The sequence below is a fragment of the Lepus europaeus genome, chromosome 2 (assembly GCF_033115175.1).
Source record: "Lepus europaeus isolate LE1 chromosome 2, mLepTim1.pri, whole genome shotgun sequence".
NCBI classification, from domain to species: Eukaryota; Metazoa; Chordata; class Mammalia; order Lagomorpha; family Leporidae; genus Lepus; species Lepus europaeus.
In genome coordinates, this window is record NC_084828.1 from 139,280,835 (window position 1) to 139,304,236 (window position 23,402).

The following is a 23,402-nucleotide window of genomic DNA, read 5'->3' on the forward strand; positions in this document are numbered from 1 at the left end:
CTTGTATGCTGCCACCTCTACCTGCCTCCCATATTATTCATACGCTCCAACCCTTTTTCTCTATTGAATATCTTTCTTCAGATCTCAGCTCAGTTTTCATAGCTTTGGGGTACCTAAAGTTCCTGGGGTCTCCAGCTCCCCTCCAAGTTCGATTCATCCCACTATAAACTCTTACGAGACCTATCGCACTGCCCTAGCAACTATCATAGTTATCTTTTACCCACTTCTGTGACTCTGTCTTCCCTACCAAATGTAACTCCAGGAAAGCAGGGACCATGTATCTTTTTGCCCATCACATTATTCACAGTGGGAAGCAAAGTTCCTGGAATGAGAAGAGCTCAAATTTTTGCTTCATGAATAACAAATGTAAAACTAGACACTTTATAGTTCATAAATAACTATTCAACTATATTAATGGTCAATAAGCACTATATTCTATCATTGTTCTAGGGCATCAATTACTATTATTTAAATCTGATTTCCATTCTAACAATTTGAGAAAGACTTTTTTCTTCATTTTATGAATTGGTAGCAATTATTATTTCTACACGAATAACTGTTACCATCATTCCATTAAAAAGATTTATTTTGAGAGACAGAGAGACACAGAGAGATAATTCTCATCCACTGATTTGGTTCAGACCCCAAATCGCCACAACAGCTAAGCCTGAGCCAGATCAAGCCAAGAGATGGGAACACAATCCAAGACTCCCATGAAAGCTGCCGAAACCCAACCACTTGAGCCATCCCCACTGCTTTCCAGGATCCAGGAAACTGGACTCAGGAGCCAAAACCAGAGACAGAACCCAGGCACTGCCATGTGGGATGCAGATGTCTTAACCAACATCTCAACTGCTAGGCTAGATGCCCCTCCCTCCCCCCCCCCCCCCCCATCATCATCCTCATCGCTTTTACAGCAGTGCTTTTTCTGGCCTCTGTTGCTGGATCTAACCAAAACTAGCAAAGCCATTGTTGAAATTCTGCTTGACGCAAAACAATGAATAGCCAGGAAAGGATGATATTACTTACAGACACAAACTCTTCAAAACTGATTTTGCCATCTTTGTTGTTGTCAGCCACGGCTAGAATTTTCTCCACAATCTCTCGCACCTTGTAGCCAGGAAGAGGAAGGCTTGCTTCCTTAAACAGGTCCTGAAGTTCATAGTCACTGACATATCCACTGTTGTCAATGTCTGTAAAGATACACGATGAGCTGTCAAATACCACCTGTACTCTGCTTAAGCTGTGCACACACAAGGCCATGTGCAGGATTCACAGTCATGCAGTGTAACCATATTGCATTTCCCTTTGTCCTTTGCACATTCGTATTGTAAAAAAGTACTCTTCCTTTCTTTTTCCTATTCAAAAGAACAAAAGCTAGTTGCTAATCTTATGGCTAAGCAAAATGTTTTTTCAAATAGATACTGACCTAAGGATTTCAAAAGCTGGTTGCAAGGAGATAGCTGGTGGAGCAGTAGACTCAGGATAAGGAAGGAAGTTACCACCAACAGCCAAAAAACAGCCAAGGTTCACTTCAGAGATGCCTCCACATAAGTGACCTTGGCACTGACCCCAGAAACTTGCTTTACAAGTTTTTTTTAACAAGTTTTTTACAAGTTTGTTTAACAAGCTTTTTTTTTTTTTTTTACAAGAAACTTGTTTACAACCTCCCTCAACTCTTGTTTTTCCTTTACTTAAAAAAATAAATATTTATTATTTAAAAAACAGAGCAACAGAGAGAGAAGGAGGATACAGCAGATCTTCCATCTGCTGGTTCACTCCCCAGTGGCCGCAATCAGGCCTGGGCTGCGCCTAAGCCAAGAGCCAGGAACCAGAAAACCCATAAGGGTCTCCCACAGGGTGGCAGTGACCCAAGTACTTGGGTCATCTTCTGCTGCTTTCCCAGTTGCATTAGCAAGAAGAGGGATTGGAAGCCAAGCAGCCTCGACCAGTATCGGCAGCACTGCAAGCAGCTTAACTCCCTGTGCCACAAAACCAGGGGTTGGGATACGGAAGCCTTTCTCCTTTCAGTCTTCTTACTAACTTCCCTTCCCAAGTGGCCATGTGAGTAAACCTGTTTTTTTAGAGGCTTTTTTTGTTTGTCTGTTTTGTTTTTTTATAAACCTTTTTCTTTGCATTGGTTTTCCTCTCTGGTGCACTGACTGTCCTGCATGGAGTAGCCCAGGCCTGATTTTACCAGTTACAGTGGTAATGTTTTTTCCTGCTCATCAGGAAAGAGTAGTAACATTTTTTTCCTTACACAGCAGTATACAGGTGTGCTACACAATCTATCCAAAAAGTCATATTTAAATAGAGTCTATCCCTATAGATTAGTGCTACCTACATATTTTAGGTATGTATTTTGGCTATTGCTCTCACAGAAAATCCAGTTTTAGCTAAGGTTCAAAAAATAAGCCTGGGAAACTACATTGGCAATAGTCAAGAGGAAACACCCACACAGACCTTTAACCTCTTGATGGAATTTACAAAATGGATCTGCCGACCCCACATGCCATATAAAATATGTGTGTCATGTAAAAAGTGAAAACAGAGTGTTTTTGTTCTCCATTTTACTGGTGGCAGTTCTGTTTCATTTGTCAATAATTCATTGCTCCTTCATTACATATTTATGACACTATTATGGATGGCTGAATCATGTTTGATGTCATTTTGCGAATACGCATTAAAGAGATTTCACACCTATATTTGGACTTTTAGAAACAGGTTTCCTGGTGTTTGCACACCATCCCGAGCTGCTCTTCCCTGGGTTTTCCCTAGAGACTGGATATCATTTCTTGACTCAACAAAAGCAACACAAAACACTTCTGCCCAGCATTGGCAACGGAGCTTTGGACTGTTCTGTGTGCTGCCTGGCTCCACCTAGGATAGGATCTCTTTGCTCATCTGGCAGGAGTTGCTTTGTTCCCTGTGTCTCTTTATCTTCTCAGTAAAAGAGCTGTCGTCACCATAACTGAGTTTGTGACAAGAAACTTTTTCTTCTGAATTCTCATATGAAAGTTTGGGAATTAATACTGTTCAGAAAGATCCATATGTCTAAAGTAGAACTATCAATAACCAAAATATTACTATAATCTCAACAGTTAGCTAGGGAGCTAAATTGCTTGATATTGCAATAATAATCTTTTCATTTATAGCAAGGTCTCATTAGTCCACCACTAGTTCAGAATTCTTTCCTGTAATGCTGAAATACACAAAGAGACTAGGCTGGCTTACTTCCAAATCAGCAATACTGGAAAAAAGAAACAAGATTGAGAAAGTTATTTGCTTGTTAATTCCCATGCTAAACTAATAAGAATAGAACCAGCAGATGGAAGAGCTCTGTCTTCATTTTTCTGTCTTTGCTTCTCTGCCTTTCAAGTAAAGTGAAAAGAAATAAAGATCTTTTTCAAAAAGAACCAGGCTCAGGCCGGCGCTGTGGCTCACTAGGCTAATCCTCCGCCTGCGGCGCCAGCACCCCGGGTTCTAGTCCCAGTCGGGGCGCCGGATTCTGTCTCAGTTGCCCCTCTTCCAGGCCAGCTCTCTGCTGTGGCCCGGGAGTGCAGTGGAGGATGGCTCAAGTACTTGGGCCCTGCACCCGCATGGGAGACCAGGAGAAGCACCTGGCTCCTGGCTTCAGATCAGCGCAATGCACTGGCCGCAGCGCACCGGCCGCGGTGGCCATTGGAGGGTGAACCAATGGCAAAGGAAGACCTTTCTCTCTGTCTGTCTCTCACTGTCCACTCTACCTGCCAAAAATAAAATAAATTAAAATAAAAATAAACAGAACCATGCTCAGACCTATCTGAGTGCTTAAATCCAAGCTCCATCCCTACAACCTCTGTGGTTTTGCTGAGAAATGACAAGAATTAGTGAGATACGACATTTAATGAGCATATATTCTGTGTCAAACGATCTGGCAAGAACTTTTAGGTTTTGTCATGAAATACAACTCTAAGTTAGTTACTACTGCTATCATTCTCATTTTAATGGTGGGAAAATAAAAGCTTAAGGTAAATAACTATAAAGATCACAATTTAAAAAGAAATGAGTGTCTTAGAACTCAACAACAATAACAGCAGACAACCCAATCTGAACAATAAATTCAAAAATAGGCAAACAGCTTGAACAGGGATTTCTCCAAAGAAGATAGCCAATAAACACATGAAAAGATGCTCAGCATCACTAATTATTAGGGAAATGTGAATCAAAACCACAGTGAGATACCACTTCATTCATGAGTATGACTGTTATCAAGAACAAGCAAACTTCCAGCAAACCAAAGCTGGTAAGGATGTAAAACCCTTCTGCACTACTGGTGGGAATGTAAAATGGTATCTCCTCTGTGGAAAACAGTATGGTTATCCCCCCAAAACTGAAACACAGAATGAACTCAGGATCTGGCAGTTACCCTTAGGGATCTACACTCAAAAGGCAGGGACTTGAACAGGTGTTTGTAGTTCATGTACATAGCAGCATTACTCACCATAACCAAGAGATGGAAGCCACTCAAACAGCCACCAATGGATGAACAGGTAAGCAACTGTGGTATTTACATACAATAGAGTACTATTCAGCTATAAAACAGAATTCTACAACATGGGTGAGCCCCGAGGACATTATATTCAATGTAATCAGCCACTCACAAAAAGAAAATGCTGTATGATTCCAATTATACGAGCCACAAAGGGTATTCAAATTTATAGAGAGAAAATATAAATGTGGCTGCCAGTGGCTCAGGAAGGGAAAAATGGGGACTTATATTTTAATGGGTATGGAGTTTCAGTTGGGGTAAATAAAAAGAGTTACAGAGAAGGAGGTAGTGAGGGATGCAGAACAAAGCAAATATTCTTAATGCCATTGAACTGTATGCTTAAAAATGGTTAAAACAGCAAATTCTTCTATGTATATCTTCTCACAACTTTGAAAGGAAAAAAAAAAAAAAAGAACATGACTGAGGAGTGTGTTAACGCCTCACTTCTACCCAGCAGCTCAGAAATACCCTAAATGCTGAAGTTGGCTGGCTAAGTCCCTCTGTCTCTGGGAAAAGTTGTTGGGTACAGATTAGCAGACAGTTTGCAGGGTTCATGAGAAGCAGCTGACAGTGTAAACAAGGTCAGCAAGTACATATTTTGCAAGTGTTAACAGTTCGCTAAAACAGAGAAAAAATGGTTTAGTCAATGTGCCTTAAATAAATATTGCAAATACTGCAAGATTATATGCCCAGAAATCATGAAAATTAAAGTTGGTATGAGAAATGAAGAAAAGAGATTACTAAGTCATTCTTTTTTTAGACCTATGAAGCACTTTCATTCAAGCTACCAAACTATATCCATAAAATAACAGAAATGCTAAATTAGGAGATATGTTTTTATTATTCACTTTTTTTAAATGCTTGAAATGATCAGAACATTTCAATAATTGTCCCATTTAGGGACAGGCGTTTGGCGCAGGAGTTAAGACTACTTGAGACACCTATGTTCCATATCAGTGTGCTTGGGTCCAAGGCCTGGCTCCGATCCTGATTCCAGCTTCCTGCTAAAGCATACTCTAGGTGGCAGCACTGATGGCTCAAGTAACTGTGTCCCTGTCACCCACGTGGGGGACCACAGTTGAGTTCCCGGCTCCTGGCTCTAGCCTGGTTCAGTCCGGAACATTGCAGGCATTTGAGGAATGAACCAGCAGAGAGACAGATCTGTTTGTGTGTCTCTCTTTGTCCCTTTGTCATTAAAATAAATAAAAGTAAATTTAAGAATTTTTTAAATAATTTTCATCTTGAAAACATTCTCGTCACTGGATATAATACTCCAAATATTAATGTTTAACAATTTTCTGGAACTCATACTATATACTTGCATTACTTTAACGACAATTAGTCCATCCTCCAGGAGAAGTGGAAGAGCTCAGGGGTTTATGGAATTCACTATTTCACAGCCATGATTTGCTAAATCATTGTTAAACCATGTTAAATCATGAGATTCCTGAGTTTTACTTTTTGGAGGAGAAGGGAGAGCTTTATTTTTTAAACTTAAATTTTGTGTCTTCGTACTCGTCTCTGAAAATCATGCTGTATTTCACTTCAACCCACATCAATTTTAGTTGTTAGTGACAGGATGTGTGAGAAGTCTCAGCAGAAGATCAGCTGTGATCATCGTTTCCTCCACGGTCCGCTATCTGGTGAGCTCCACTGTACCTGAGAAGAAGCCTCAGAGGAAGGGACAAGCAGGGTGGTGTCACTGTCCCAGGGTCTATTCACCCTGCTCAGCTTTGAACGGGTTCACCTTTCACTTGCAGGCATTTACAAGCTAAAGCAAGAAAATGGTATTTATATTCTCCTTGTTTACTACAGGTTTCCTAAGAACAAAATACAGACAAATTGTGATATACTACATCTACAGTATGAGGAAGTTTTTAGGAAGAAAAATGCCAAGCTGTCAAAATGATAACGTCAGAAAGACAAAATACTGGAGTCTTTCAAAAGTGAAAGGAGAAAAGGAAGATATGTGGCCTGTAGCAACAATACTAAGATTTTTTAAATTATTCATGAGGGAGAAGGAAAACAAGACAGATGATCTTTAAAAATAATGCCAAGATTTTAAAATATTCTGCATGAAGTCAGAAAGTGTTATTGTTAGCGACAAGGACAAGAAGGCCAGAGTTCAGTTTATACACAAGGAAGTGTTCTGTATTTTCTCTTTAATGAGGATCCTATGCTAAGTGGATTCAGTTACACTGTCATTCATTAACCCAGATTATTCTCTGCAAATAAATGATCAAAGAATCCAAAGTCCAATTCACCGAGAAATTCAAGCCAGTCTTAGTTTATCTTTCAGAAAGAAAGAATCAAGTGAAATCTAGATAGATGGGGAAGGGATATAAACTTGGGGGCAACTGGGTGGTGGCTGAAGAAAAGAAAAGGTATTGTTCCATTCCTGAATCTGACATCAAGTAGAACAGGAGTACGGTATTTCCTCTCCATCCAGCATACCTATTTTATTAAATGCTTCTTGGAGTTCTTCAAGCTCCTCGCGAGAAATGGTAGTAGTACTGTTTTCCATCTTTGGCCAGGAAAAACTACCTTCCAGTCTTAGTATCTAGAAAAAACAGTATCATAAAAATAACGTTAGCTTTTTGGAAACACTTAGCTAAGTACTATATGGCACAGAGGAAGCACATTTCTCAAGAGGAAATCACCCTGAGGTCTGGCCGACAAAGATCACTCAGGATTAAGTCCCCCTAACACTTTCTCTCAGCACAGGCCAGCCAGACGATAACATAGCCACGGGGAGGGAAAGCAATACCAAGCTGTCACAGCCTAGGCTACATCAAGGCATAGGCATTTCTCTATAACCTGAATAATTTTCAACTGCATTTCAACTGATTTCAGGGGGAAAAAAAATTCAAAGGACAAGGTCAGAAAATAAAATTTCAAGACAGGAATAGTGTCCACACAAAAAGGTAAAGGAAATCAGAGACTGCTGTCTAAGGATGGAGTTTGTGCTTTTAATGTTCATTTGTAAAATGTTCAACCCTGACACATTTTTCCTTCCCTGTGGGAGGGTCTGCCCAGATCTGAGGGGCTCTTCCTACTCCGAGTAGGCGAGACAAACTAGGAAGAAAAAAAATCACATAAAACTAAGCTTAAGAAGAGTAAGAAGTTTGCTGTCACAGTATTTTCATGTTAGTCGTCAACATAATACTGACAACTACGGGACGGCAGATTATATAAAATGGACAAGGGAAAAATATTAATAAGTATCTTTTTTTAAAAAAATGCATTCCAGGCCGGCGCCGCGGCTCAATAGGCTAATCCTCTGTCTGCGGCGCCGGTACATGAGGTTCTAGTCCCGGTTGGGGCGCCAGTTCTGTCCCGGTTGCTCCTCTTCCAGTCCAGCTCTCTGCTGTGGCCCGGGAGGGCAGTGGAGGATGGCCCTGCACCTGCATGGGAGACCAGGAGAATCACTAGGCTCCTGGCTTCGGATCGGCACAGCATGCCAGCTGTGGCAGCCATTTGGGGGGTGAACCAACGGAAGGAAGACCTTTCTCTCTGTCTCTCTCTCTCACTGTCTAACTCTGCCTGTCAAACATAAAAAAAAAAAAAAATACTGACAACTACACATGGCTATATCATAATTTATGATGTAAATCCAATGTTTAAGTGGATTCACATTGCATTCCATTTTTCATTATAAATAAGGCTTCAATGAACATCCATGTAGATAAATCTTTGTTCATTTTCATGTAAGTATCTAAATATGGAATTACTTGGGGCTGCATTGTGGCACAGTGAGTTGGGCACCGGTTCGAGTTCTGGCTGTTTCACTTCTGATTCAGCTCCCTGATAATGAGCCTAGAAGGGCAGTGGGAGATGGCCCAAGTGCTTGGGCCCCTGCACCCACATGGAAGACCCCTATGAAGCTCCTGGCCCAGCACCAGCCATTGTGGCCATCTGGGGAGTGAGTAAGCAGGTAGAAGGTCTCTTTTTCTGTTTTTCCCTCTTTCTCTGTCACTCTGCCTTTCAAATCAATAAAATAAAATTTTTTTAAAAGATGAAATTATTTTCATTTTTAAAACTTCAGCTATGTAGCAGCATAATTCTTATTTTTAAAATAATTTAGTGAAGGCAAGCATTTGGCCAGTGATTAAGTTTGCTAGTCAGGACACCCACTTCCTTCATCAGAGTCCATGGGTTTGATCCTTGGCTCTGGCTCTTAATTCCAGTTTCTTGCTAAAGCAGACCCAGGAAGTCAGTGGCGATGGCTCAGGTGGATGGGATCCCATCACTCACATGGGAGCTCTGTATTGAGTTTCCAACTGCTTGCTTCAATGGGCTGAGCCCCTCCCACCCCCACCCCCACTTCTAGCATGAAGACTGAATCAACAGATGAGAGCTTTCTTTCTCTGCCCATTTGTCTGTCTCTAAAATAACCAAAGAAATAAATATTTAATTAAAAAAATGAAATGACTTAGTCGCTTGTCTAGTCAATGTAAAACTAAAGATGAATACAAATTCTGTTGTATTCTTACACACGCCTAGTTATATTGGACAGTCAATATGCACCACATAAAATAAGTGAAAATGATTGCTTATAAGACAACAGCAACTGGAGCTAGTTGGGAAAACATCTTTAAATACTTTTATAGAGAAGGTTCAACATGAGCCCTAATTTTCAAGGAAGTCCATCAATTTTCAAAACAATTTATTCACTGAAATGTATCACTAAGATTTTTTTAAAAATACATATTTATTTATTTATTTGAAAGGCAGAGTTACAGACAGAAAGAGGGAGAGACAGAGAGAGGTCCTCCATCCACTGGTTCACTCCCTAAATGGCTGCAGTGGCCGGAGGTGGGCTGATCTGATGTCAGGAGCCAGGAGCTCCTTTTGAGTCTCCCATAATGGGTACAGGGGCCCAAGAACTTGGGCCACCCTCCACTGCCTTCCCAGGCCATTAGCAGCAAGCTGGATCAGAAGTGGAACAGCCAGGATTCAAACTGGTACCCATATGGGATGCCAGGCACCGCAGGCAGAGGCTTAACCCATTATGCCACAGCGTGAGCCCCTTCAAAACATATTAAATTATGCGAAGTCCTTGAACATTTTGGTTTGTTTGTCACTTGTGATCTGTGTATAAACTTGTTTAGAAATTTTGGTAAAAATGATAGATTTCTACCTTTTTTTTTTTTTTTTTGGAGCCTCGTTCTAATTAAGTGTGCAATAAAACTTTATTTTGGGGAGGGCTGGCACTGTGGCATAGCACCATATGGGCACCGGTTCGAGACCCAGCTGCTCTACTTCTGATACAGCTCTCTGCTATGGCCTGGGAAAGCAGTAGACAATGGCTCAAGTCCTTGGGTCCCTGCACCTGCATGGGAGACCCAGAGGAAGCTCCCGGCTCCTGGCTTCGGATCGGAGCAGGTCCAGCCATTGCAGCCAACTGGAGACTGAACCAGCGGATGGAAGACCTCTCTCTCCCTCTGCCTCTCCTTCTCTCTGTGTGTAACTCTGACTTTCAAATAAATAAATAAATCTTTTTAAAAAACCCACAAACCTTTATTCTTATAAAAATATGCCATTGCTTACTATATAATTCTATTTGATTTTTAAAGAATCCTGAGATGAGTATAACCTAGCAGTTAAGATGTAGGTTACAACTCCTGCATCCCATATCAAAGAAACTGGATTTGATACCTGGCTCCAGCTCCTGACCTAGCTTCTTCCTATATAGACCCTGGGAGGCATCAGGTGTTAGCTCCCTGCCACCCATGGGAGACCTGGATTGAGTTACTGGCTCCAGCTTTGGCTGTTGGAGAGTCAGCTGTTGCAGGCACTTGAGGAGTGAACCAGTAGATGGAAGCCCGCGCTCTCTCTCTCTTTCCTTCTCTCTCTCTCTCTCTCTCTCTCTCTCTCCCCCATGTGTATGTGTCTATCTGCCTCTTAAATAAATAAAACAATTTTAACTGCAGTGCTGAAGTCAACGGAGTAAGAGGGAGCCAAACAGAAATTATCTTCAGTCCCAAACAAATGTTAGAATTACATATTCATTTTGCTGAATTCTCATGTTTAGTAGATTTTATTTACTCTATTTAAAACTATTTACAGGCATACAGACAGGCTCCTGTGGGGGCCGGCTTTGGATTCTGGGGTCTGGTTCTCCTTGCATGTCTGTTCCCCTAGTCAAATGGCTTGAACTCCTTACCTGCAGTTTTAAACACAGCAGTCCAATTTAGCATCTGCCCTGCATAGACAGGCTGCGCACTAACAGACCTTGTGTTGGCCTTGCATTGGAAAATAATAAAAACAAACCTGGAGTTACAGTCCTTGCTCAATTCCACTCAAACTCTATATTATCTTTTAAATACATAAAATATTTTTATTCTCCCATAATCAGGAAAAGCCAGCAAGGAAGCTTATTGAAAAAGTCATTTGCCTAACAATGTTATGTTTCTTATTTTTAAAGCTCTGCATTTATACCTTGTAAGTATAAAAGATGTTGCTTCAAGTCTTTTAGCATCTAAAGGAAGCAAACAGAGAAATATAGAATGATCTTCCACATACACTCTTAAAAGAACAAAACAAATACACAAAAGTAAGTATGGTGAGAGGAAGGGGACTGGTGTGAGTTGTGTGTTCATGAAACACCTCTGGAAGGAATAAAGAAAATGTAAAGGCATTTCCTTCTCTAGGGGAAATGGGGAATCAGAGGCAGAGTGAGAAAGGACCTTACTTTTCACTACATATTTTTTGTATTCATTTTGTAAGGTGAAAATCCTACAAAACTAAAACATAGCTGAAAAGTAATAAAGACAATTGTGGTAAAACATTGAAAATATAAAGCAAATACTAATAGTCTAAAGGCATACAATACTCAATACTGTCAACGATAAGATTTTATATACAGTACCCATTAGCTACTTGTTATAATTAAAATAAAGTCATCCATATTTCCTTACAATGCAAAATACTATGATTAGTATTAGACTAGTACTAGTATTAGATAGTAAAACAACTTATAGCTTTCTACAAAGACAAGAAGACTTGGAGGTAAAGGGGTTAAAGAAAACTATATCAACTTTTTTACAATTACAGAATCATGCATAAATGTGTTATATCAATACTTTTTGTCAAACTATGATTCTTCAACTAATTATAGCATATGATGTCCTTAACAAGCATTTTTGCATAGCAGATAAATTTATTGGGAGCAAAATATCCTGTTGGCTAAAAAAAAAAAATGCAGTGGTTTGATTTGATGTATAAAAGACTACTCTAGTTATATGATTCTCATGCTTGCCATGGCGTTTGTCAATGAAAAAATGCATATGCTGCAATAAAACAGAAGACCTTTGAAAAAATTATGGAAGCAAATGTATTCCATCGAGTAAACTTTCAAAATCGTTGGCAAAATTCGAGAAGACAAGCCCAGTGAACCAGTAACCCATATTTATTTTCCTACTAGTCCTACACTTCAATAATGTGCCACATATTGTTCTAAGTACTTCAAGTACATTCTCATCTAATCATCAACACTCTGTATGGTAGGTCCTGTTCTCAGGATGGCAACTGAGAGAGATTCTTTGCAGGACTGACTCACTTTCTCAAAGTGTCCTAGTGAGTGACTCTTAGCTCAAGGCCAAGCTATGGCAGACTCCAACTCTGTGTCATTCCTGCTTCCAGGTCAGGATACAGAGTGTGGAGATGTAATCTGATATCAAATCATACAGACGTTTGTTTTTATATAATAACCACACGATGACTTACATTAATGTTATCTGTCAGATAAAAACTGGAATTTTAAAAGAAATCAACCTCTGTAAAAATCCTAGAAAAATTATTGCTATATCAACTCATAGTTATCAAGCAAGTAACCTGTCGGATCCCGAAATACTCTAGAAGACCAGTGACTAAGAAATGTCACTTAACTATTAGTACCCAAAGACTTGGCATTGAAGCGTCCATACCAGGAGCCCGGGACAGACAGACAGAAGAACTGAGCCCCCAAAATCAGCTGTGAAAGATGCAGCCCAGAGGCCACGGGCTCACAACCAGAGACCCACCCACAGGCAGGTCTTGCTGAATTCTTCACACAGATACACCTGCCTATGCATCTTGACTGTTCCCTATATTTCCTCAATAATTCCTATCCCACTTTCTTCCTCCACATTTTTTAGCACAAACAATTTTATGTGAAGCTTTTTTTTTTCATCAATTAAAGTCTCTTCTTCTCTCCTAAACCTCAGTGCACCCTGAAACCACCAAAGAGGTATTTGGAAAGTCAAGGAAGCACACTCTTAAAAAGACATTTTGGGGGACCAGTATTGTGGCATAGCGAGTAAAGCCTCCACCTGCAAGGCCAGCATCCCACACGGGCACTGGTTTGAGTCCTGGCTGCTCCATTTCCAATCCAGCTCCCTGCTAATGTGCCTGAGAAAGCAGTGGATGATGGCCCAGGTGCTTGGGCCCCTGCATCCACGTGGGAGACCTGAATGAACTTCCTGGCTCCTGGCTTCAGCCTAACCCAGCCCCAGCCATTGCAGTCATCTGGGGAGTGAACCAGCGGATGGAAGACCTCTCTTTCTGTCCTTCTCTCTGTGAAACTCTGACTTTCAAATAAATACATCTTAGGAAGGTAGGGAGGGAGAAGGGAGGGAGAAGTTTTCTATTGAGATGAAATTGGATCTGATCTTTTATCCTCTCTCAGATTTCTAAGTTCTTTGGGCCTTTTAAAACTTTACCAAAGTTAGGCCGGCGCCGCGGCTCACTAGGCTAATCCTCCGCCTTGCGGCGCCGGCACACTGGGTTCTAGTCCCGGTCGGGGCACCGATCCTGTCCCGGTTGCCCCTCTTCCAGGCCAGCTCTCTGCTGTGGCCAGGGAGTGCTCGGCGCCGTCCTCGTCCAGCAAGAGACAGAGACCGAACACTTTGCACGGGGTTCCTTTATTGCTCGGCAAGCAGGAGATCCAGCTTCGATCTCTTCTGGGCAGGAACTTCCCTTACACCCGCGTAGCAAGGGTTTATATGCACAATACACGTCACAAATCAGGTGATAGGCTAGAAGCGCGGGGATAGGACAATCTCGTGGCAAGGCGGGAAGGAGCGAGCTAGAGCGGGAAATCTAAGGCGGGAAGGAGCGAGCAAGAGCGGGAACTCCCTGAGATGAGGAAGAACCCGGAAGCAGGGAGTCGGCGCCATCTTAGGGGCACGGTTCCTCCGGTCTGGTTCCCTACATCTCCCTCCTTTTGTTTTTGCACAAATCACATCCCCGACGGCCCTGGCTCATGAGGGCCGGGAGAATATTTACTAGGCAGAGAGTAGAGGTGCATACCCAGCGTGCTTGTGATCCGTTAGTTACGGAACTTCAAGGGCCTGGCCACAACCCCTGATGTCTCCGTTAGGGATCAGTTTTTATTCCCTTTTGCTGGGGCAGGCTGGGAATTGAACCTGCATGCATATGCATATGCTCTCCCAGGACCCCCGGAACCCCCGGGTGGACTCCTGCTGCAGTACCTTTGGTCTCGCATACCCAGTTTTCGCTCCCCGTCAGGGATGGGTGATACAGCCCAATGAATGAGAGGGGGAACAAGACAACTCGAGGAAGGTGTGTGCCTGATGGAGGCATTGTCCATATGTGAGGCGTGAGTAGGGATGGGGGGACGAGGGTTTTAATCGCTTTGTTAGCTGTTGGTGGCGGAGCTGGTCCTGTGGGCCTCCGCCATCAGAGATATGCACGGGTGCCGTAGTGCGCCAGCACGCCCACTGTCCAGGCGTACCAACACAGGGGGCTGAGAGGTAGGGGGATGAATGGACTACCTGTGGCAAATGGTCAGGACTAGAGGACCTGCGAGTACTTTGTAACTGGGTGGCATAGTACGACTGACCGCCAGAAGTGCATTGGAAGTATGAGGAATCGCAAGAGCTGTGCATGGATTCTTGAAAGGTCAAGCAAGGACAGGAGTGGTTTTTGCTATGGGGATCAGAAACGCGGGGTTTGGGCACACATATGTAGCCGCGTGGTAGGCCGGGGATCCCCTGGAGGGGCAGATATGCAGTTTTGTCCCCACAATCAGCTGTGGCGATGTGAGTACGCTGCAGTACGGTGTTGCTGGTCCCCCCCTTGCAGTCGCAAGGGTTGCCTACGTTCTGCAGTAAAGCAGTGGGGTTGGAGTTAAAGCCCGCATAAGAGCCAGGGAGCAAAGCCGCTGCCAGTATGAAGAAGCGGAAGGGGTGCATCTCACGTCTCGTTGTTTTGTTGCAATTTGTCGTCCTGTGAGAGCGTGGTAATCTCGGTTATCTCGGGGGAGATGTCGTCCGTAGGTGATAGAGGTGTATCTTGTGGCGGCGGGGCTGTTTTTCTGACCAATCTTTCCGGTATCCAGAGAGGTTCTCTTCCAGATTCCTGTGGGAAGACACAGACCGCGCCTCGGTTCCAGCATAATACCGGATCCGGGCCGTACCACTTTCCCGTGAGGACATCTTTCCAACGGACATAGCCTCGTGAAGATGGCTCCTTTAACATGTGTCTCTCAGCGGGGGACATAGAATGATCTGTCAAATTCAAAAAGTTTATAGTAAACAGTGCAAGGGAGAGGCGCATTCGAGGGGTTTTGCCCGTGGCAATTCCCTCCTTTTGTTTTAAGAGAAAAGCCTTGAGGGTTCGATGAGCCCTTTCAATTATGGCCTGTCCCTGAGGGTTATAAGGGATTCCAGTTTTATGTTGTACCTGCATACGGGTGCAGAAATCTTGGAATGATTTACTTGTGTATGCAGGACCATTATCTGTTTTTAAAGTTTTTGGTTTGCCCCAGGCTGCCCATGCAGCAAGGCAGTGATTAATGACATGGGTGGTACGCTCACCCGTCTCCAGAGAAGCAAAAATTACTTGGGAACAGGTGTCAACTGACACATGAACATACTTTAAGGTCCCAAACTCGGATATGTGGGTGACATCCATCTGCCAGATATGTCCTGGTAGTAATCCTCGGGGATTAACCCCCACCGAAGGCACAGGGGTTAAAGTAGGGCATGCGGCACAATGGCGAACAATATCGCGAGCGGCAGCACGAGAAAGACCGAATTTGGCGGCAAGGGTTTTTGCGTTTACATGGAACTCTGAATGAAACTGGATAGCCTGCTCTTCTGGGGAAGAAAATTGGAGTATCCAAATGGGGCGTGTGGCTTGATCAGCTATAGCATTGCCTGTGGTCATGGGTCCAGGTAAGGAAGAATGAGCTCTAATATGAGTAATAAAGAAAGGAGCAGACCGATTCCAAATAGATTTTTGCAGGGTGAGGAAAACTGTCGCTACGGAGGATGAAGAATTGACTAGTCCTGCGGCCTCAAGGATAGACACAGAATTAACCACATAGCGTGAATCAGACACAATATTGACAGGTCCGGGGAAATCAGAGAAGACTTGGTTAACTATAAGAAGTTCAGTTACCTGGGGGGAGTTAGTAGCGAATTGGAATGTTTTTGGCACAGATCCTGAAACAACATATGCACCGACTCCTGTTTTAGAACCGTCGGTATACACTACTGGGGCTCCCTGTAAGGGCTTTTGGGATGTGGACTTTGGAAAAATAACTGGGTGAGACTGAACAAAGGTTAGCAAAGGATCAGAGGGTGTTCTGTTTGTAATAGTTGCGGAAGTGGAGCAGACTAAAACCGCCCAAGCATCAGTACAAGCGATTAGCACACGTACCTGTTCCATGGAATAGGGGACAACAATGGTGGATGGTTCGCGTCCAAAATGTTGGATAGCCCTCTGAATGGCTAGGAGAGTTATCTCCGCCACTGCCACGGGATAGTAACTAATAGATCTAGTAGATGACATTGAGGGATGGATCCAGAGGAGAGGCCCATCCTGCCATAGGACCGCGGTGGGCTGTTTAAGGGTGTCGAGGACCCAAAGAGTAAGGTCTCCCGCAGGGTCCCAACGTTTTAGGGCAGCTTTACTAAGGGCATCGTTGACAATTGACAGTGCTTGTTTGGCCTCAGAGGTGAAGGTTCGGGGGGAAGCAAGATCCGGGTCTCCTTTAAGTATATTAAAGAGGGGCTGCAATGCAGCATTAGGAATGTTAAGGTAGTGCCTAATCCAATTGATATCCCCTAAAAGTTTTTGTAAGTCATTTAGAGTGGAGATAGCATTGATTTTTATTTGAATTTTTTGAGGTCTAATTTGAGTAGGGGCGACTATAGCCCCAAGATAAGAAACTACAGACGACAATTGCACCTTATTAGGTGCAATATGCAGCCCTGCCCCTTCCAGCACTTGTTGGAGTGTACTGTATAAGGCCAGGAGCCTCTCTGCTGTGGGGGCTGCACACAGTAGGTCGTCCATATAATGTAGGCACCTGCAGTCGGAATATCGGTCTCTAAGAGGTTTTAGTACTTGGGCTACATAGACTTGACACATGGTGGGGCTATTAGTCATACCCTGAGGCAAGACTGTCCACTCCCAACGCTTGTCCGGTTGTTCCTGGTTCTGGGTGGGGACAGTAAAAGCAAAACGTGGGGTATCCTTTTTGTCCAATGGAATGGAAAAGAAACAATCCTTAAGATCTATTACAATAACAGGCCATTGGTTGGGAAGTGCCGAAAGCAGAGGAAGACCACGTTGCACAGGGCCCATAGGCTGCATCTGTGCGTTGACTGCCCTAAGATCATGTAAGAGTCTCCATTGACCTAATTTTTTGCGGATGGCAAAAATAGGCGTATTCCATGGAGAGGTGGATGGGATCAAATGACCAGCGTTGACCTGCTCCAAGACCAGAGTGTTGACTGCCTCCAGTTTCTCCTGAGATAGGGGCCACTGTGGAACCCAGACGGGTACGTCCGTTAGCCACGAGATGGGTAAAGGCTCCACTGGTTTAGGAGGCGAAACAGTGACCCCTAGGAAAAACCCAGGCCAACTTTACTTGGTCTTTGTTTTGGTTCAATGGGGGAAGGGTGGCCCTGGAGCTGGACACCGAGTCCCTTGCCTGGGACGTAACCCATATTTTGTAGCATAGATCGTATTGCAGGGGAAGTGGTGACCAAAGCAACATCCATTTCGGCCAGGACGTCTCTCCCCCAAAGGGAAATGGGTAGAGGTAAAATGAATGGAGAAAACTGTCCTCTATGACCCTCGCTATCCTGCCATGACAACAAGGCTGCACTGATTTTTGGGAAATGAGCAAAACCAAGTCCTTGCAAGGTTTGTTCCGCCACATTTGTAGGCCATGTACTAGGCCAGTCCTTTGTTGCTATAATGGATTTGTCGGCTCCTGTGTCTAAAAGTCCCTTAATGTCCTTGCCATTAATCTGCAACACTAAAGTGGGACGTTCATTTAAAAGCATATGTAAGCCGGTAAAATTAATGCCAGAGGACCCAAAGTTACCAGCGCCGCGAACGTGGTTTTTAGCTGGGATTAAAGAGTGAAGACTGGGCAGTAATAACATTTGTGCGATACGGTCTCCAGGATTGATTACTAAAGGTCCCTGAGGGGCCTGAACCATGATCTTTACTTTACCAGTGAAATCAGAGTCAACTACCCCGGGGATCACAGCTAGCCCTCGGAGGGCGGCGGAGGACCGACCCAACACTAATCCAACCGAATCCGGGGGCAGAGGACCGGAGCAGTCGCTCTCCACTAATTGTACCCCCATCTCCGGAGTTAAGAGGAGAGGGGAGGTGGCGCGGAGGTCCAGGCCTGCGGACCCGTGAGTGGCACGGGCTGAGGGTGCACTGGGTGTAGCGCAGACACGGGAGGTGGAACCTGAGAGTAGATTTGATTTTGGGGGCTCCTCGCTGGGTTGGGGAGCCCCCTCTGGCCGTTTTTTGGCCCCTGGGCGCTACCTGTAAGTGGGTTGCCATCGATATCGAAAGCAGAACGGCATACCTCTGCCCTATGAGGGCCCTTGCGGCAACGGCGACAAGGCTCTATGCCTGAAGGCTGTGCCGTGGAATACCCATGGCTGAGATTGGGGCAATCGCGTTTTCTGTGACCCGGTTGATGACATTGGAAGCAAAGTCCTGAAGATATGGGGGGTCGGGTCGATTTAGATTTTGGACTGTTTTCTTTGACTTTTGCCAGCATCGCAGCTAGGCCCGCATTAGTAAGTGGCCCACCGGTATCTCTGCAGTATTTTAACCAGGAGTCCAGAGATTTATGTCTATATTGTCGAAGAATGTTTTTGCACTCTTTATTAGCCTGCTCAAAAATAATTTGTTTGACCAGTGGCTGAACGTCAACCTCGGAAGGGAAAATACGCGACGCAGCCTCAAGTATGCGAGCGACAAAATCAGCGAAGGGTTCGGCCGTGCCCTGAACGATCTTGGTGAGGTGGCTAGCTGAGTCACTTGGATTGGACGCCTGCCTCCACGCACGTTGGGCACAGTTGGAAATTTGCCTGTATACTTGTCTAGGGAATTGGGTCTGGTCAGCCTGATAAGGTCCACGCCCTAAAAGCATATCAGCATTCCACGTAGGGTGGCCGTCCTCAGCATTTTCATCTGCCTGGTCATGACAGCACTCTGTATTCATAGATTGCCACAAAAGAAAGCCGCCTGGACTTAAACAGGCCCGAGCCAATTGGGTCCAGTCGCTAGGTGTTAAAATGGACTGGCCGACTGATTCAAGGAGTGACAATGTGAATGGGGCTGTGGGTCCATAGTCATGGACCGCAGCCTTAAGTTGTTTTAATACTGTCATGTCCAATGGTTCGTGCCGGGCCTCTCGCGTGCCCAAAGCCAAAACAGGGTAAGCCTGAGCGGGGGCAGCGGGAGCGCCAGTTCGCAACTGTTTCCAGGCTTGTTGATGAAACTGTCTGCCTGAAAAAGGTGGCACATTTGGGACGTTTAATGGCCATGGCGGCACGGGTGTTAGATGGGGCTGAGGCACGCCTACATGACCGCCAGTAGGAGGCGCTGCGTCTTTAATCTGATGGGCGGGCACGACATCGATAGGAGGAGCCGTAGGCACTAGAGGGCGTAAACAGGCATCTTTTAACTTTTGCCGCAGCTGCGCATACGTAGGAGGCGGGGATTTAGGATCGCCGTCCCCTTCCCCCTCAGACTCAGAGGAGGCGGAGCCACATTCGGAGCCTGAGGCCAGTGAGGAAGTCTGGCATCCCGTGTCCTTAAATTGTATGAGATCCCGGGCGCCGTCCGAGCTCTGAGAACGAACTTCCTCGAGAGCCTCGCGAACCGCCGTAAGAGTCGGGCGGTCCGCTCCCACCGACCTCTCCTCTTGGAGGCACGCCCGCAGTAGTTCCCATAAGGGGAGAACAACGGGGTCGATATCGGGTTCCTGGGGATCGTTAACTGTGCGCCGGAGATCCTTTCCTAATTTCTCCCAAGACTCAAGAGTTATTTGGCCCTCGTGGGTGAGCCACGGCGCAAAGAAATCAACACTTCCAAGGAACCTGACAAGTGTGGTCTTAGAAACCTTAATCCCTTTGCTACGCAATAATGCTTTTAACGGATTAAGCAACATTGAATGGCTAGATGAATTTCCCATTTTCAGTTTAAAGCGGGAAGACACGTCCGCTATCTTATTTTCAGTTTAAAGCGGGGGAACACGTCCGCTATTCTTTCAGTTTAAAGCGGGGAAACACGTCCGCTATCTTAGGGTGCGTCCACCCTCCAACCACGAGATATACCTCACTCGCGGGGCCCAGACGGTAAGACTGACCTCGCTTACCTTCTACTTACCGGGCAACGTAGAGGAAGCTCCCCGTACGGGCCACCAGCTGCTCGGCGCCGTCCTCGTCCAGCAAGAGACAGAGACCGAACACTTTGCACGGGGTTCCTTTATTGCTCGGCAAGCAGGAGATCCAGCTTCGATCTCTTCTGGGCAGGAACTTCCCTTACACCCGCGTAGCAAGGGTTTATATGCACAATACACGTCACAAATCAGGTGATAGGCTAGAAGCGCGGGGATAGGACAATCTCGTGGCAAGGCGGGAAGGAGCGAGCTAGAGCGGGAAATCTAAGGCGGGAAGGAGCGAGCAAGAGCGGGAACTCCCTGAGATGAGGAAGAACCCGGAAGCAGGGAGTCGGCGCCATCTTAGGGGCACGGTTCCTCCGGTCTGGTTCCCTACAAGGGAGTGCAGTGGAGGATGGCCCAAGTGCTTGGGCCCTGCACCCCATGGGAGACCAGGAGAAGCACCTGGCTCCTGCCATCGGATCAGCGCGGTGCGCCGGCCGCAGCGCGCCTACTGCGGCGGCCATTGGAGGGTGAACCAACGGCAAAAAGGAAGACCTTTCTCTCTGTCTCTCTCTCTCTCTCTCACTGTCCACTCTGCCTGTCAAAAAAAAAAACAAAAAAAACAAAAAAAACTTTACCAAAGTTAGTCAAAGCAGTCCCTTCTGGTTGCCAGGATTCAAAGCCCTGCCTCTGACAGTTCCCGGGGAAATGCATTAGGAAACACTCAAACTGCCAAGAGACCAACAAGATTTCAATGTCTTTCCACTGACCTTCATGCTCCCAGATGTGAAGGACAACAGCTGTGCTTGCTGGCACCTTTTGGGCTCCCAGCTTCCACGGCCACTCTGCCCTAGGTCGCTGAGACTCTCTGAGGCCTAAAGCTAGCCTCTCTCAGGTCTGACAGCCCACCCACCCCATCTATACTCCAAAATTCCTGTCTTCCTTTACTCCTCCTCCTCTAGTAATATTTAAAAAAAAAAAAAAAGGCAAGTATTTACTGAGGGCTCTCGATGGACTTAGAACTGCACTAACCTCCTCACACACATGAACTCTCTCCGTATGCATCTGTACTTCTATTGATGATGAAGCATCAACTCTGGAAATGAGGCCTACAGAGACTAGATAACAGGCCCAGGGAAGTAACAAAATAAGAGATTCAAAATCGAATCCAGGACCAGTATTGTGGCACAGCAGGATAAGCCTCTGCTTGCGATGCCAGCATCCCATATGAGAGTTGGTTCCTGTCCTGGCTGCTCTGCTTCCAATCTAGCTCCCTGCTAATGCACCTGGGAAAGCAAAGATGGCCTAAGTGCTTGGGCTCCTGGCACCCATGTGCAAGACCAGGATGGAGTTCTGAGTTCCTGGCTTATGCCAGGCCCGACCCAGTCCCAGCCACTGCAACCATTTGAGGAGTGAACCACAGGATAGAAGATCTCTGTGTCTCTCCCTCTCTCTCTGTCACTCTACCTTTGAAATATATAAAATAAGATAAATCTTTTTTAAAAATCAAATCAGTTTCTAGTACCCAAATTCTTAAATTCTCCTGTAGTTAAATTAATATCCCTATTCCTTTAAAAAAAAAAGATTTATTTATTTGAAAGGCAGAGTTAAAGAGAGAGAGAGAGAAAGAGAGAGGTCTTGTATCTGCTGATTCACTCCCCAAATGGCCACCAATGGCTGGAGCTGGGCCAATCCAAACCAGGAGCCAAGAGCTTCTTCAGATACAAGAGCCCAAGCACTCAGGCCATCTCCTGCTGCTTTCCCAGGTGCATTAGCAGGATGCTGGATCAGTAGTGGAGCAGCCGGGACTCAAACCACCACCCATATGGGATGCCAATGCCCCAAAGAGCATCTTTTCTGGCCATGCCATAGCACCGGCCCGACATCCCTCTTATTTCACTGCAAGCACCATAGGTAGTTTCAAAGAAAGGATGAATGACTACTTCACTCAGAAGCATGAATGACCAATCAACCTTTAAAGTGTTAATACTTCCAACCATTCTTACATTACAGTTTAATCAACAGTATATCTATCTAGATGTCTAGATTTTTATTTAAACAAGAATATATATTACATTATGTTATATATTTTATATATACATAAAAGATTGATTTATTTATTTGAAAAGCAAAGTTACAGAGAGAGAGTAGAGAACCAGAGACAGAGAGACAGAGATCACCGGCCCCCATTACTTTCTATTTTCAGCTCTCCACATCAAGTTTAGAGGTCATAAGATCAATGGAATAAATCACTATATGAAAAAATTAAATTATTAGGAAACATAACTTAGGGGCTGTCATTGTGGCATACTGGGTTAAGCTGTCTCCTGCAATGCCAGCATCCCATATGAGCACTGAATCGAGTCCCAACTGCTCTGCTTCTGATCCAGCTCCCTGCTAATGCACCTGGGAAAGCAGCAGATGATGGCCCAAGTGCTTGGGCTCCTGCATTCACATGGGAGACCCAGATACTGCTCCTAGGTTTGGTCTAGCACAGCCCCAGCTCTTGAAGCCATTTAGGGAGGGAACCAGCAGATGGAAGTCCTCTCTCTCTCTCTCTCTCCCCCCTGTCACTCTGCCTTTCAAATAAATAAAATAAATTTAAAAAAGAAACATAAATTAATTGAAGAGATTTTTTCTTATTTAAATAAAATCTAAAAAATGTTTTCATCTGTATATTTCTAGAAATCTCTTTTCAGCAAATTTCTATATATAAAGACAAAATTGTTTTTTGCATAAATTTTGTTACATAAATTTGCTAAAAGCTTTATATGTAACAAGAATCCAGTCACCAAGCTGTTATATTTTCAAATTTTCTGATAAATTACAGGATGTGCAAATAATGGCTTTCAGAATGAGAGACTTCCATTAGACCCTAACTATAACAGTTGCATAAGTTGAAAACTTCCCCAACTGTTTCAAGAAAACAATATTTTCTTATAATAAAATCCAAGTGGATAGATAAGTAGAAGTCTTTTTCCCTTCAGGGAACCATATAACTATATTTTAGTACTGACATGCTTTATTTTCACTGTGAATCCATTTTTTAAGTGCATGTTCAGATGTCTCTCTGCTTTTTTTTTTTTTAATTTGACAGATAGTTAGACAGTGAGAGAGAGAGAGACAGAGAGAAAGGTCTTCCTTCTGTTGGCTCACCCCCCAAATGGCTGCTATGGCTGGAGCTACGCCTATCCGAAGCCAGGAGCCAGGTACCTC

At 44.4% G+C, this 23,402-nt stretch overlaps 1 protein-coding gene across 3 annotated transcripts in view; it reads right to left on the reverse strand.

The window, feature by feature from the left end:
• PLS1 (plastin 1) overlaps positions 1 to 23,402 on the reverse strand; it is a 152,840-nt gene that overhangs the window by 45,562 nt on the left and 83,876 nt on the right. For 2 of the 3 annotated variants that reach the window (XM_062213707.1, XM_062213698.1), the window contains exons 2-3: positions 6,986 to 7,091; positions 1,030 to 1,193 (exon numbers count right to left, since the gene is read on the reverse strand). In XM_062213707.1, the coding sequence (XP_062069691.1) occupies positions 1,030 to 1,193; positions 6,986 to 7,055 (234 nt within the window). In that variant the 5' untranslated portion in view covers positions 7,056 to 7,091. Of the gene's footprint in view, positions 1 to 1,029; positions 1,194 to 6,985; positions 7,092 to 10,972; positions 10,992 to 23,402 lie in introns of those variants that run through there. The other variant, XM_062213714.1, reaches the window with a different exon arrangement.